This window comes from Pieris napi, chromosome 11 (assembly GCF_905475465.1).
Source record: "Pieris napi chromosome 11, ilPieNapi1.2, whole genome shotgun sequence".
Lineage (NCBI taxonomy): Eukaryota > Metazoa > Arthropoda > Insecta > Lepidoptera > Pieridae > Pieris > Pieris napi.
The window spans coordinates 988,342-1,001,903 of record NC_062244.1 but is presented as its reverse complement, the minus strand read 5'-3'; the positions used below and the strand labels follow the sequence as shown (position 1 = coordinate 1,001,903).

The window sequence follows — 13,562 nt, the reverse complement described above, 5'->3', positions numbered from 1 at the left end:
AATTTGGTGAAAACTTACCTTATTATGTCCCAAATATACTGTAATTTATTTGATTAAAAATATTTATTTTTTCACCTTATTTTGAATTAATATCGAAAAAACACCCTAATTTTCAATCGAAAATTCTGACGTCAAAATTTCAGCTTTTTTTAAAAAGTTGATGTGCTTTCAGTGCGTTGAAATCTCTACTTTCCTATGGTACAAAAATATATATATATTACCATAGTAAATCTTCTCAGAAAATGCAAAAAATCGTATGCAGTAACGCCCAGACCCGTCATCCCCTTCCCTACTTCTCTATGAAATACGAAAATTTTAGCCCATCTAAAGGCTAAAAATTTTTTTTAGGTCACTCAGGTATATATAAGTTATCTTAAAATAGTAATAAATAGGCATCTAATTATAATTTAAAGAAGATTCATAGAGAAGTAGGGAAGGGGATGACGGGTCTGGGCGTTACTGCATACGATTCTTTGCATTTTCCGAGAAGATTTACTATGGTAATATATGTATATTTTTTTACCATAGGAAAGTAGAGATTTCAACGCACTGAAAGCATATCAACTTTTTGAAAAAAGCTGAAATTTTGACGTCAGAATTTTGGATTGAAAATTAGGGTGTTTTTTCGATATTAATTCAAAATAAGGTGAAAAAAAATGGTGCGTGTACTTATGTACGCGCGTAAGAAGTTATACTTCTTTGGCTTTCTTTATTTTCTTAATATTAAATTATTAATAATCAATATTAAGCGTTAATAATTTAACAATATTTAATATATTATTCAATTATTAATTAATATTAATAATAATAATTATTATATTATATTATTAATTCAATTAAATAACTAGGTATGTTTCATAACCTTTTAACTAAGTATAAATAGGTCTTTGTGAAAAAGCATTGCTAAATTTCTTTGAAAAAATAATTAAAACTGCTTTATTTGTTTAAAAGGTACTACAAGTAGATTGTCTTATTCCCATCTCGCTCGCGCACGCTCGGCGCCCATACTGAATTTTGTGTCACGGTGCGCGCGCATCGTAAAATTTCACTCTCATAAATTTTTCATAACGCGCCTAAAGAAGTATAACTTCAAAAATAAATATTTTTAATCAAATAAATTACAGTATATTTGGGACATAATAAGGTAAGTTTTCACCAAATTTCGTTTAAAAAAATAAATTTTTGTAAAAGATAGAAATAAAAAACCAAAAAGTTGGTTTTTTGAATTTTTCACATAAATTTTGAGGTTATGTGAAAAATGTGTGAATTCAAAAGTTGTAGATCTTTTTATGACCTACAACTTTGCCATTTAGTTTTCTTCGATAGGACTTTTAGTTTTGCCGGAAATCGAGATAAACCGTTTTTTACCCTTAAAACTCCCCCCCCCCCTCCCCTTCCCGACCTCAGATCGACCGTAATTTATTTTTCCTTTCATTTTGATCATATTCCCCTGCTTTTCTAATGGGTTTCATCCTACTGTAATTTTTTTTGGTTTCAAAAATTATCGGCACTAGTCTATATGTAACAGTATGTATATGGGTATTGGTAAATAAATTGAAATATTTTATTGGAATTGCGAGAAAATCTTGACTTAGAATGAAATAAAACACTAATTCTTATCACTTTTATTGAAAATATTAACCTAAATACAAACAGATCCTATGATGTTTAATTAAATATTAAACAATCACAAACGAAAAACCTACGAGCAACTTAACCACGATGCGTGAGAGCTGTGTTGACCTGCGCGTGCGCCTCTCGACCCTGAGGTCGTGCGTTTGAACCAATGGACTTTTGTGCGCAATTAACACTCGGTCGAATGAAACAAAACATCGCGTGGAAACATACCTTAAACCGACAATTGGGGTACAAATATATGTCTTACTTCGCCGTAACTACCCTCAAAATGACATCAATTTTCAACAGCCCCTTAAATCGAAGTTAAAAATAATTTCTCTTATTCAAAGGGAACTTACATATTAATACATTTTTTGTTTATTAAAACATGAACTAAATTAAGCTACACGCATGTGTATACGCTTACTTAACACATAAACGCGAAATCGCTATACATTCATATTATATAATCAGCTAATATAATTACCGTAAAAATTTAACAAGCCAACATAGGTCGTAAGTTCGATCTCCGGCTGTGCACCAATGGAATTTCTTTCTATGTGCGCATTTAACATTTGCTCGAACGGTGAAGGAAAACATGAGGAGGACGGTAGATTAAGATAAGCCTACCCTCATTTTCCAAGTCATCTTTATCTAATCATACACTAGTAACTGTTTTAAACAATATGTTAACTAAGTAACATTTGTAAGAGAATAAAAATCTGTTCTGACATGACAGTCAGTCAGGCACAGAAGGCTGATCACCTACTTGACTATTAGATTGACCAATAATGACATAGATACAATTTGAGGCCCAGACCTAAGAAGGTTACACTCAAAGGTGTTAAAATTTGAATCCGTATTTTTTTTACAAAGCTGGTTCTTCAATCGGCTGTTCGTAAGGAAAGGGTCTGGGCTCCGCGATGCTGAACACGTACTGCTGGCAGCCGAACTGAAGTAGGGCCCCGTGGGGCACCAACGCGGATCCCTCCCACGCCCCACGGCCGTCCGGGGGGCGGATGGGGCAAGCGCACGTTTGCTCTCCGTGGGTAGGTTCAGTTAGAGCAGCTTTTAATCTGAAATTTTGAACGTATTTAGAAGTACGGAAGCATTTTTATATATTCGTTTAAAAATCAAGTATGCATAATAAGCGATACTTTTATACTAATTGTTTATAACAAACCCAAAAACTACTGAACCAATTCTAAAAATTATTTTATTAGAAATTTCCAAAATATAAAAAAAATATCCGTGTAAAGCCGAAACAGACTGCTTATATATTTATTTATAAAGTAACAAAAATAATAATTAACAAAGAAAATAGGAATAGAACCTTTTCTCGGTCCGTTTGTTGTCAGCGAGGTGTTTCAATTGCTCCGGACGAGTATCCTCTGCAGCGGAGTAGAGGGGCGTGGCACACGAGTACATCACTCCGTTCACTACGGAACCCCATTCCGAATAGTTGATCAGCTCAAAGTGGCCCGACACCTGAAGAGGAAATTCAATATTCTTAGCTAAATTCTGGTTAATTAATTATTGCAAGTTAAGAGGGTAGATTCAAAAAAGCCTACCCTCATTTTTTAAGTGATCGTTACATTAAGAGTGCAGTCTAATCATACACCAGCAAACGTTTTAAACAATATATCAACTAAGTAACGTTTATAAGTCAATCAAAAATCTGTTTTTGGATTGATTGACATCACTGCATTACAATTAAAAATTTGTTATTTTCATTTCAGTCCAAAAAAGTTCATAGTTTAAAGTTTAAGCGTCTTTATATATCAACAGTAATCTAGTTAAACAAATATTTGCAAGAGTAAGCTACATTAGTGGGTTTTACTTAAATTTACTTTATTTATTTATTACGTAATCCTAATTTTAAATTAGGGCTGCATCCGATGTTTGAAAAGTATCTATATATCGGCAAACCTAAAGTATCGCCGATATATCGATACTTTTCAAATTTTGCGATTTAAAAAAGTGATGTAAACGCGCAAAGTGTTTGATCTGCGGCGTTGCAAACGAGGCACGGACTATCTGTGCCCCTCTCACCCGCTTTGTTCCCGCGTATTTCATTTCGCTAATCACTTTTTTTAATACCAAATTAAATTAAATACAGAATTCCAAAAATCTTATCAATGTTAATTTTAATTATTAAGTTATTTATTTTATTTTAATTTAACTATTACTCTTAATTTTATTTGTTAGTATCGATATCGACGATATTTCTATAAGAGTATTGGTATCGTATCGTCACAAAGGCGTATCCGTGCATCCCTATTTTAAATTATATACAGTAGAACCTCTATAAGTCGAACATCAAGGGAGACGCCAAAAAATTCGAGTTATAGAGTTTTCAACTTATGGAGGATTTCGACTTAGGCTGATTTTGATTCGACATAAAGAGTTTGAGGTTTATTCTTATAAATTTTGAACACCTGACACAAAGCAAGCAAACACGAGCACCTTATCTATGGACGCATGCGCAGTAGCATAAAAACGACAAGCAGCTGGGATGCTCTATCTTTATTCGACATGGGGTGTTTATCTTAAGTTTCTCTCGCTTTTATTTATCTTTAATCGTTGGCAGTCACTATTTGCGGGCATTTTTGCATAGGCACCTATATCTCATCATGTAGGGAAAGAATTAATCTTCAATTTGGTATGTATAACATGATAATACATTATGAACGTATATATTTAACGAAATTATACCTGTTTACACCTGGCTGACATTAGGTTGCGGCCAAGTGAGGGATGGCACCTTGAACTTTCTCGGTATCTCAGGTATATTTCTTTCTAATGAAATATATTTTTTAACAATTACAAGTGAACGTAATTGTTCAAAAATAAATAATTAATTACATTTTAATTAAAATTAATTGCGGCCAAATTTGGATGGCCACCTTTGCGGATCTGCATTGGTTTAGTTATAAATATCGATAAAAATTATATTTTATTAATCAAACATATGAACGTATAAATCACGCGGTCGGATCTTAGCCTACTATGTTCGAGATACAGAGGTCAAATTTAATTTTTCGAGTTATAGAGTGAAAATATGTACCAAAATGGCTTGGAGGGACTCGGTGATTATTTCGATTAACAGAGGGTCAAGATTTCAAGTAATGGAGGTTTTGGTGTTTTAAGGGAAGGGAACAAAACATTTTTTCGAGATTTGGAGGTTTTTGACTTATCGAGGTTCGACTTAACGCGGTTCTACTGTATAACAAAAAGCAATTATACTAAACTAAGCCAATTATGGAATACATAACACATACAAAAAGGTTTACAAAAAGAAGAGAAAAAAATCTCTTTTCCCACAGACACATTTGATAGTTCAGTACCTCATCCCGAAATATGACAGCATGTTTCCCAGACACGTGTCTACAGTTGGTCTCCAGCTGAAGCCCACAGGAACCGTCGCTCCCGATGGAGAGGGATGACAGACGCATCGGGATAGAGGCGCCCAAGGTGACGTCACCCGCTTTGCTGGAATTTAAATCACTTCTTTAACACACAACTTTGCAAAATGTATTACAATAATATATATTTAGAATTAAAGTTATTTTTGGCCTAAAAACATTTAAAAGCTTACTCAGTATGGAACAGCCTGGTGACGCAGGCCAGCATCCTTTTAAGAGCGGCCTCCAACGCGTTATTCTTGGTCTGGGCGGAGGTCAGGGCGGGCGGCGATCCCCAAACTGAAATATGATAATCAAGCAGTCATTAGAAATTTAATAATTTGCTGCAGAACACGCTTTGGTCTAACAATTATAAATATATATATATATATATATATCAATAATGAAACTATAATTATACAATAATTAAGTAACTAACGTACGAGGGTGCAATAAAAAGACCTTTCGTGATAAAATTAGGACCTAAAAATTTGTTGCGTTCCCAAATACATCTTCTAACACATACAAATAAATAAAACAAAGTGTTTTCATATTTCTTGTGTTATTTTATCGAAGAAACACTTTGTTAAAAGTAGTCCGGCTCGAAGGACCAAAGTGTACGATACCTACGATTAAATTTTTGAAATTGAAAATATAAATTTCACTATAATGTTTTAACCATGTACAGCAAAATAAATATTGCAAATAAATTAAATTTGGGTTAACAATATTAAAGAAGTTGGTGGCCAGTTTATTGCCAAATTTTAAGTGTGTGAATCTTGTGTAAATATGGATGAATGTTTCAAACAATAAATGAGACATAATTATTATTATTATATTTTTGGTAAAAGCTTTTTGTTTGACGACTCATTGGTCTAGTGGTTAGTACCCCTGACTGCGAATCCATGGGTTTGATCCCCGGCTGAGACAAACATCGATGTGATGAGCATTTGGTGTTGTGCTTAGGTCTTGGGTGTTTAAATATGTATTTATATGTCTATCTATCTATAATATGTATGTATATCCGTTGCCTTGTACCCATAACACAAGCTTCACCAGCTTAGCATGGGACTTGGTCAATTGGTGTGAATTGTCTTTATGAAAAAAAAAAAGCTGTAAATGCACCTATCGAAGCGATCCTCTCCCTGTCAGCCGAGGCCAGCAATTCCGAGGGTAATGTGGTACACCTCAACCCGTGTTTAGCGAGTTGTGACCTTTCCACGTGTTTAATGGCCGCCGCAGCCTTCGTACTGAGTTCATCTGTTGAAGAGCGCCATCTACCGGCGGCTCTTTCGCCTAAAGCCACCTGAAACGGAGGGTAGTACATTAATTAGAGGGTACTTACAAAAACAACTCTTGGTGGAATTGATATTTTATTTGACTTAATCAATAGGTACATATATGTATAAATTAATATTCTAGTTTTATATTAGTATTTAGCAGCATTTTTAGAGTCTTGGGCAAGAATTAGCAATTCTATATTAATAAAAAAAAAATATTTGTATGTTTTTTCAAGAACGACTGGATCGATTTTCAAATTATTAACATGCATACATTACGTATATAATAAACCCACCTCTTGCAATCGTTGCCAAGCCAAAACTCTAACCAATCGCTCGTCTAACTTATCCAAATGCTTCTGAACGGCCGCCAAGAGCTCCTCGACATCTGTTCCAGCTCGCAGTTTAAGTTTTTCCCGTTTTTTGCTGGGACTCGAATCCCTGGGCTTGCGACGTTTCACACGCAGTAAATACTCCGGATCAATATCGGAATCGGAGGATTTGTCTTCAGATTTTGCCGTCTGAAATATTTTAAATTATATTTTAGTAAGATTATTGAAATGAAACTTCTTTATCGACGTATGGGAGAAATTTTGTAGCAAATCGTCACGTTTTTCGGTTACGCGCCATCTTTTTCTTGTCCCTACTATGTAGTACTTAGATTATTACAGAATTTCATTAATTGTAATAGAATTATTAGTATTACTATCATTGTTATCGTTGTTATATATTTTTGTTACTAATAGCTTCGTATCTCTTCGGATCAACCGTGGTAGGGACAAGAAAAAGATGGCGCGTAACGGAAAAATGTGACGCGTAACGAAAAAATGTTGCACTAAATTTTTTTCCAACCCCGATAAAGAAGTTTCACTTCAATAACGATAAAAATTATAGTATTAATTCTATTACAATTAATGAAATTCTGTAATTATCTTAGTAGTAATAAGGTAAAATGAAATATTTGTATTCATGTCTATGATAATAAAAGCCTTTTGTTAAACTTTATCTGTAAAGTTGCATATAGTAGATCATTTTTCGAAAAATAATAGAATTCAAAAAAAAACAAAGGTAGTTATTGTGTATTTCTTTTTATGATGAAAATATTACCTCATCACCCTCAATAGCCTTCAGATCGTCCACAGCATCTTTATCAGTGACTCCACTCAGTTTAGGCTTTTCACAATCCTCGGGAGAGCAATCGTTGTTGAGACAAATCTTATGTTTTGTATTTGGTTCGTCTTCTTCGGATTCCGATTCCGAGGGCATCCGATTTTTAAGCACTGAAATAATTAAATAATTTTTGAAGTTATACTTCTTTAGGCGCGTTATGAAAAATTGATGAGAGTGAAATTTTACGATGCGCGCGCACCGTGACACAAAATTAACAGAATGAAGTTGCCCATGAAAGATGCTACGGCGTTGGACATAATTTAAAAACAAAATACGAATAATAATATAATTTATGTTACACTTAAATGTAAGAGAATAATAATAAATATTTATTTATTTAATTTTTCAAATGTAAACTGAACTTTATTGATTATAATGACTCCTTTTCCAGTCTTTGATTATTTAATTGTAATTAATCATACCTTTGCGACATCGCACATGCTCCCTCCGCGAAGGCAACAAGGGCGGGGGGCGTCTGTAGTGAGCGCGTACGCAGCGGGGGACGACTACGCGACCGCGGACGCCCATGGGCACGCTAAACACATTTACTAGGTGAAGCTCATACTAACCGACGGTTATAAATGAAGTAAATAATGATAACAAAAACTCTATTCATGACAATGGGTTGTGACAAAATTAGTTAGTTACATTGTACATGTTTAAAACAGCTTTTTGAGAAAAAGTAGGTTTAGGGTCTGTTTCACAATGTACGGATAAAGTACCAAATAGCAACACATAAATTATTTGGATGATAAATTGTGCTATTTGACATTCGGACTCATAACTTATGATGGACTTAATGTGACGAATAGCGCTATCTGACAGTCGTGAAACGCAACAATAGTGTTTATCCTACCAATAAGTAATAAATAGTTAACTTGGAACTTATGTAGAACTTATTCGTTCATTGTGAAACAGACCCTTAGTGTTACAAGTCTTATAAGACATAAAGTATATGTGAATGAGTGCGTGTGCGCATGTATTTAAGAGTGAAGCTAAGAGTTGTTATAAGCGTGCGCTGTGTATTTGTTAGTTTTTGTGTTGATATACAATACTGTAATCTATTTATAAGTTATTAATAATAAACTCAAATAAACTTTATTCATATAGGTAACCAAGTACACATGAACAGAAAAGTCAACAGAAAAGATGTTAAATTGATTCTAAATTTACATTTACTACCAATTCGCAAAGGGCGTAGAGCGGGCAAGAAGAACTGGCAAGAAACTCTCCGCCACTCTTTTTAATCGCCAAGTTTTGAGTTATACAAATTGTTTGAACTGGAGCAAATCAATCCCAAGGATTAGGATCATTTAAGTATTTGCAAATTTATAAAAATCTATATTGATTAATTTACGTTTAACGAGGGCTTTGAATTTATTTAGTGATAATTCTCTAATTTCGCTTGGGAGTTTGTTGTAAAAACGAATACAATTTCCATATAGGGAGTGGTTTATCTTTCGAGTATTATACTGGTGAGCCACCATTTGTTTTAAAATCGTTTATATTTTGTTGTTAACATATCTATTTCTGAAATCGAGTCGCACGAATCCACTAGGCCAACACTGCTCAAATATTAATATGATAATGATCTGGTCAAATAGCCCATTATAAATATCGTACCGGTGTCTCTGGAGTCTCGCACGTCGTATAAAGTCCACTTTCACGGCGTGCTGGTCTACGGGGGCTCCGAATCTGTCCCAAAGAGCCGCTCGTTCAACTGCCGATATTGAGGATACCAGCTTCCAATCCTGGAAAAAATAATATTCACAAATATATAAGTATTATTATATTATTTTTCTTTTTTTGCGACTGAGGCCCAAACTAGCTGTTGTTGTCTATGGCAGAATGACCAGCGCTGTGGAACACCTCTGCTTCACAGCATAATGCTGAGCCAGGACCAATTATACTTAAAACGTACAAAAGTAAAAAATCATTTATTCATATAGGTAACACAATGTACACTTATGAACGTCAAAAAAAGAAATATATATATTAAATGCTTTACTCAACTCAGCACAGTTCTTAAATCAAGGGCGTAGAACGGAAGAGAAGAACTGGCAATAAACTCTCCGACACTCTTTTTACCTTCTTAAAAAGAAAAACCTCTCATTCTTTTTTAATTTTTTGTTTGATAATTGTTATTTTGTGTGTGTCTGTGTGTGTGTTTTGTTAGTAGTAAATGTTATCATCATCATCCTATGTTCAGTGATACCATAGACACTCACATTGCCAGAAGGCTCGCCAACGAGAACTGGTACGCTCTTTGTGGTGGTGTGCGGCAAAACTGCCTTAAAAATCGGTTTACCAATAAATTTATCAAAAATAATTTATTTAAATTAAATACTTCGCACTTGCATTTCCGCTTCAGGCAACTAAGTAATTTCTTAGTTGCCTGGAAGAACATCGCTTGTTATCGTCGACCAATCAAAATTAAATATTTCCTATATTTTTATTTAATACCTTTTGGTGAATTTTGTACATAATTAAAAAAATAGTAGTTTTAGGGTTCTTAAAAATCTCTCTCAAAAAACCAAATAAAACTTATAATACTAGTGTAAAGTACCTATATATATATATCGACGTAAATTGTATAATAATAGTATGTAAAAATTATTTCATTTTATAAAATAATTTTTATATAGTATATTATTTTATTTTTATATTCACGCGATTTTAATTTTAATATTAATATTGTATCTACCTTCCTTTTTAAAACCCTTCAACTTAAAACATGTTTTATATTTAAATGAATTACTTACAATAAAGTTTTCCACATGATTAGGGCACATCCATCGGCCAGTTGGCAACGCAGTCAAAGGTGGGTCCAGGCAATCCTGAGTAAAACACAACCAATACAAGTTATTACATAGTTATACAGAATACATATACATATATCCATTCCTAAACTGTGCATATAGCTAAATCAGAATATAATATAAATCACTGGCGCTACAACCTCTTTAGGTCTTGGCCTCAGATTTCTGAATTTGTTTCATGATCATTTTAAACCTAATAGGCAAGTAGGTGATCAGCCTCCAGTGCTTGACACACGCCGTCGACTTTTTGGCTCTAAGACATGTCGGTTTCCTTCACCGTTCGAGAAAATATAAAAATGCCGCACATAGAAACGGACTTTCCATGGGTGCACAGCCGGAGATCGAACCAACGACCTCAGGGATGAGAGTCGCACGCGTAAGCCCCTAGACCAACACTGCTCATTAACGAGAAATATAAATGATAAAATATTTTTAAACTTTTGTTTTTGAGAAATTTATATTAAGCATACCAAAAACCACAAGCTAACTGAGAATTTCTTTTTTATGTTGATTAAAAAGAATAAAAGATATATTATGCTTACCAAATGAAATAACGCAGGGCAATAATCACACTGTAGCAATGGTGCAAGCTTGCAAGTCCACTGGCACACATAACAAGTCTTGGCGGGAAGAGGGACACAACCAGAGGAATCTACTGTCATTAGTGATGCATTGCCATTCTTGCTACCCTCTGAAAAAAAGCATTTGTTATAAAACAATATCTTTGGTTTATAGAAGTCTATAAAGCTTTTTAAATTTACAGAACATTTAAATGTCAATTGTCAAATAGTAGTCTAAGTTAAACAAATGTGTAATAAGGCTAAAATCAGATATTTATTTACACTTTGTTGCATTACAATATAAAAATTTAACATAATTAAATGTAAAGGAGGGCAACTGGCGGCCTTATCGCTTTCGAGCGATCTCTTCTAGGCAACACAGGAAAAGAAATAAAATGTATTAAATGAGATAAGGTAGGCAAAAATACATATTACATATAGTTATTAAGATAAGAAAGATATTTAAAATTTTAACTCATGTTTTATTTTAACATCTAGACTGCAGACCAAATTTTAGGAACTTAAAAATATGGAATGTCATCTTAAGCTGTGATGAAATGTTGTGTTTCAACTTTTCTTTATAGACAGATAACTTTTAAAGTGTAAATAAAGTGTAGATATCCAGGATATTTTACATTTATAACTTTTAAACAAAGGATGATAGTCTAGCTGTATTATTGTTGTTACACAAAAAATTGCTTTGTTTTTATGATAATGAATTATATTACTCAAACAATATTAATTGCAACATACCCTTATCAGTTCCAGGGAATGGAAATGGCTGCTTCATTTCTGGAGGTAAATCAAACTGACGTGGGTTCATAACACGAGCAGCTTTGACTAATATCTCCATTGGAGTGAGCTCTTTTTCTGGTTCTTTATTTTCTTCTTCAACCTCTTCTCTCTCATCTTTACTCTTTTTTGAGTTAGTGCGGTTATTACGTAGATTCCTAGAAAAAAACATAATTGATAAAGCGATGATTCTTCTTGAACCATAACTTTGAAATAAAAAACAGTGAACCAAATGTTATACACATTATAAATTCACCTAGTTTTTTTCTCCGATTCATTCTTAACATCAACAGGGGATTGTGGCCTGCTTGACCGGGTGCTGCCAGGCTTTTCATCATTTGCGGTGCACTGCTTACACAGCCATGAGCCTGATGGAATGTCAGTCTCATCCAATGGTGGGTCACTAGAATCATTTTATATTCAGTACATTTCTTCTGTTTTTAGTTGGATATATCAAGTTTAGGTTAATAGCTAGCTCTTAGTAGCTATAAGGCTGCCCATTGCAGTATTTAATATTTTTTCAGTTTATTATTATTATTGTTTTAATTATTGTATGTGCAATAAAGTGTAAAAAACATTCTCAAAATGGTTGTAATATTAAAATCCTTGAGCATAATAAAATATAATATCAGCAAAATATGGTATGAACTATACAATACAAGGTATTCACTATTTCCATATCTCTCAACTCAAATGAGAATGATCTCTCAACCAAAATGAGATGGATGTACACACACACACCTACAGGAGTAAACAAGAAGATCAACATCTTTACATGTTTATTCAAAGAATTCACAATGTCAACATTCCAACCTAAAGCCTGAGCCATCACTATTAGATTTTAATTTTGCAACCCCATCTTCGTTTATAAACCTGAATCTCAAGATCTGCAGTTGAACATGCTATCTAGTGGTTAGTAATGAGGTTGTTAAATTACTATTACTACCAATATATTACTGTAACAGTCTGTAGACTGTTAGTTGAACTAGATATTCTATTTATTATAATACATACTAGCAACCAAGATGGAAACTAGCTGGACAGCGATCACAGCATATAAGGTCTCCTCCCTCTCCACAAGCGTCACAAGAATCGTGGTTGTGACCTTTTCCAGGACGCTTATAATATGGGTGCGATTTCTTAGGCTTTTGAACATTCACTTCTTCGTCTGGTGGCTTTATAAGCGCCCGAATGAGCTGAAATGTATAAAGGTATCACTAAGTTGAACTAGGGCTGATGTCTGTTAAAGTTTGGTTACGATCTCTTTGGCAACTGCAAAAACCTCAAAACTAACCGGCATAAGTCCACCAGACGTATCTAAATCATATCCCACGTTAGTCATTTTGCTGAAAAAGTCTTTAAAAATCTAAAGTTGGATAGAAATCCGATAATTAAAACGTTTCTTGAGGTGATTTTAAGCCAAAATAATTTTAAATGATAACGCAATATATGTATGGCCTTTAATTTTTGTTTAATATTTATAAGCAGACTAATCATATAATGAAATAATTACATTAATTTCTATCTAATTATTTTCAGTTTACCACACCAAGCCGAAAAGTAAAAAATAAAGTCAAGTTAGAAGTCAAAACTCAAGTCTAAAGAAAACCGTTATTGTCATTTGTGACTTATGACAATTTGACGGTAGGCTCAAGGCTCAAAGTTACAACAGAGTTGTTAAAAGTGAACATTTGCGAAGTGCTTGCTTGGTTTGGTTTGAACGAGCAGTAACTACAGTGTTGTTCAAATAAATTCTTTTTGAGTTGGATATCATGTTGATTGGATAAAGACAAACATATTTAAAAAAAACCGTGTCACTACAACCCTAGATTTCTGTATGTTTTTCGAGATATTTTTTTTTAAATAGACAAGTAGGTGATCAGCCTTTTGTACCTGAAACGCGCCATCGAATTTTGGGTG

At 33.7% G+C, this 13,562-nt stretch overlaps 1 protein-coding gene across 1 annotated transcript; it reads right to left on the bottom strand.

Annotated features, from left to right (window-relative positions):
* Positions 1–1,610: 1,610 nt before the first annotated feature.
* Positions 1,611–13,163, bottom strand: LOC125053991 (PHD finger protein 12). The gene is made up of 15 exons (XM_047655635.1): positions 12,937–13,163; positions 12,657–12,838; positions 11,899–12,045; positions 11,604–11,800; positions 10,833–10,981; positions 10,234–10,308; positions 9,095–9,222; positions 7,894–8,006; positions 7,409–7,581; positions 6,598–6,822; positions 6,147–6,327; positions 5,216–5,321; positions 4,965–5,109; positions 2,951–3,105; positions 1,611–2,693 (listed from the first exon to the last, which is right to left on the bottom strand). The coding sequence occupies exons 1-15, from the start codon at positions 12,982–12,984 to the stop codon at positions 2,486–2,488; spliced, it is 2,232 nt and encodes a 743-aa protein (XP_047511591.1). The 5' UTR covers positions 12,985–13,163; the 3' UTR covers positions 1,611–2,485.
* Positions 13,164–13,562: the final 399 nt, after the last annotated feature.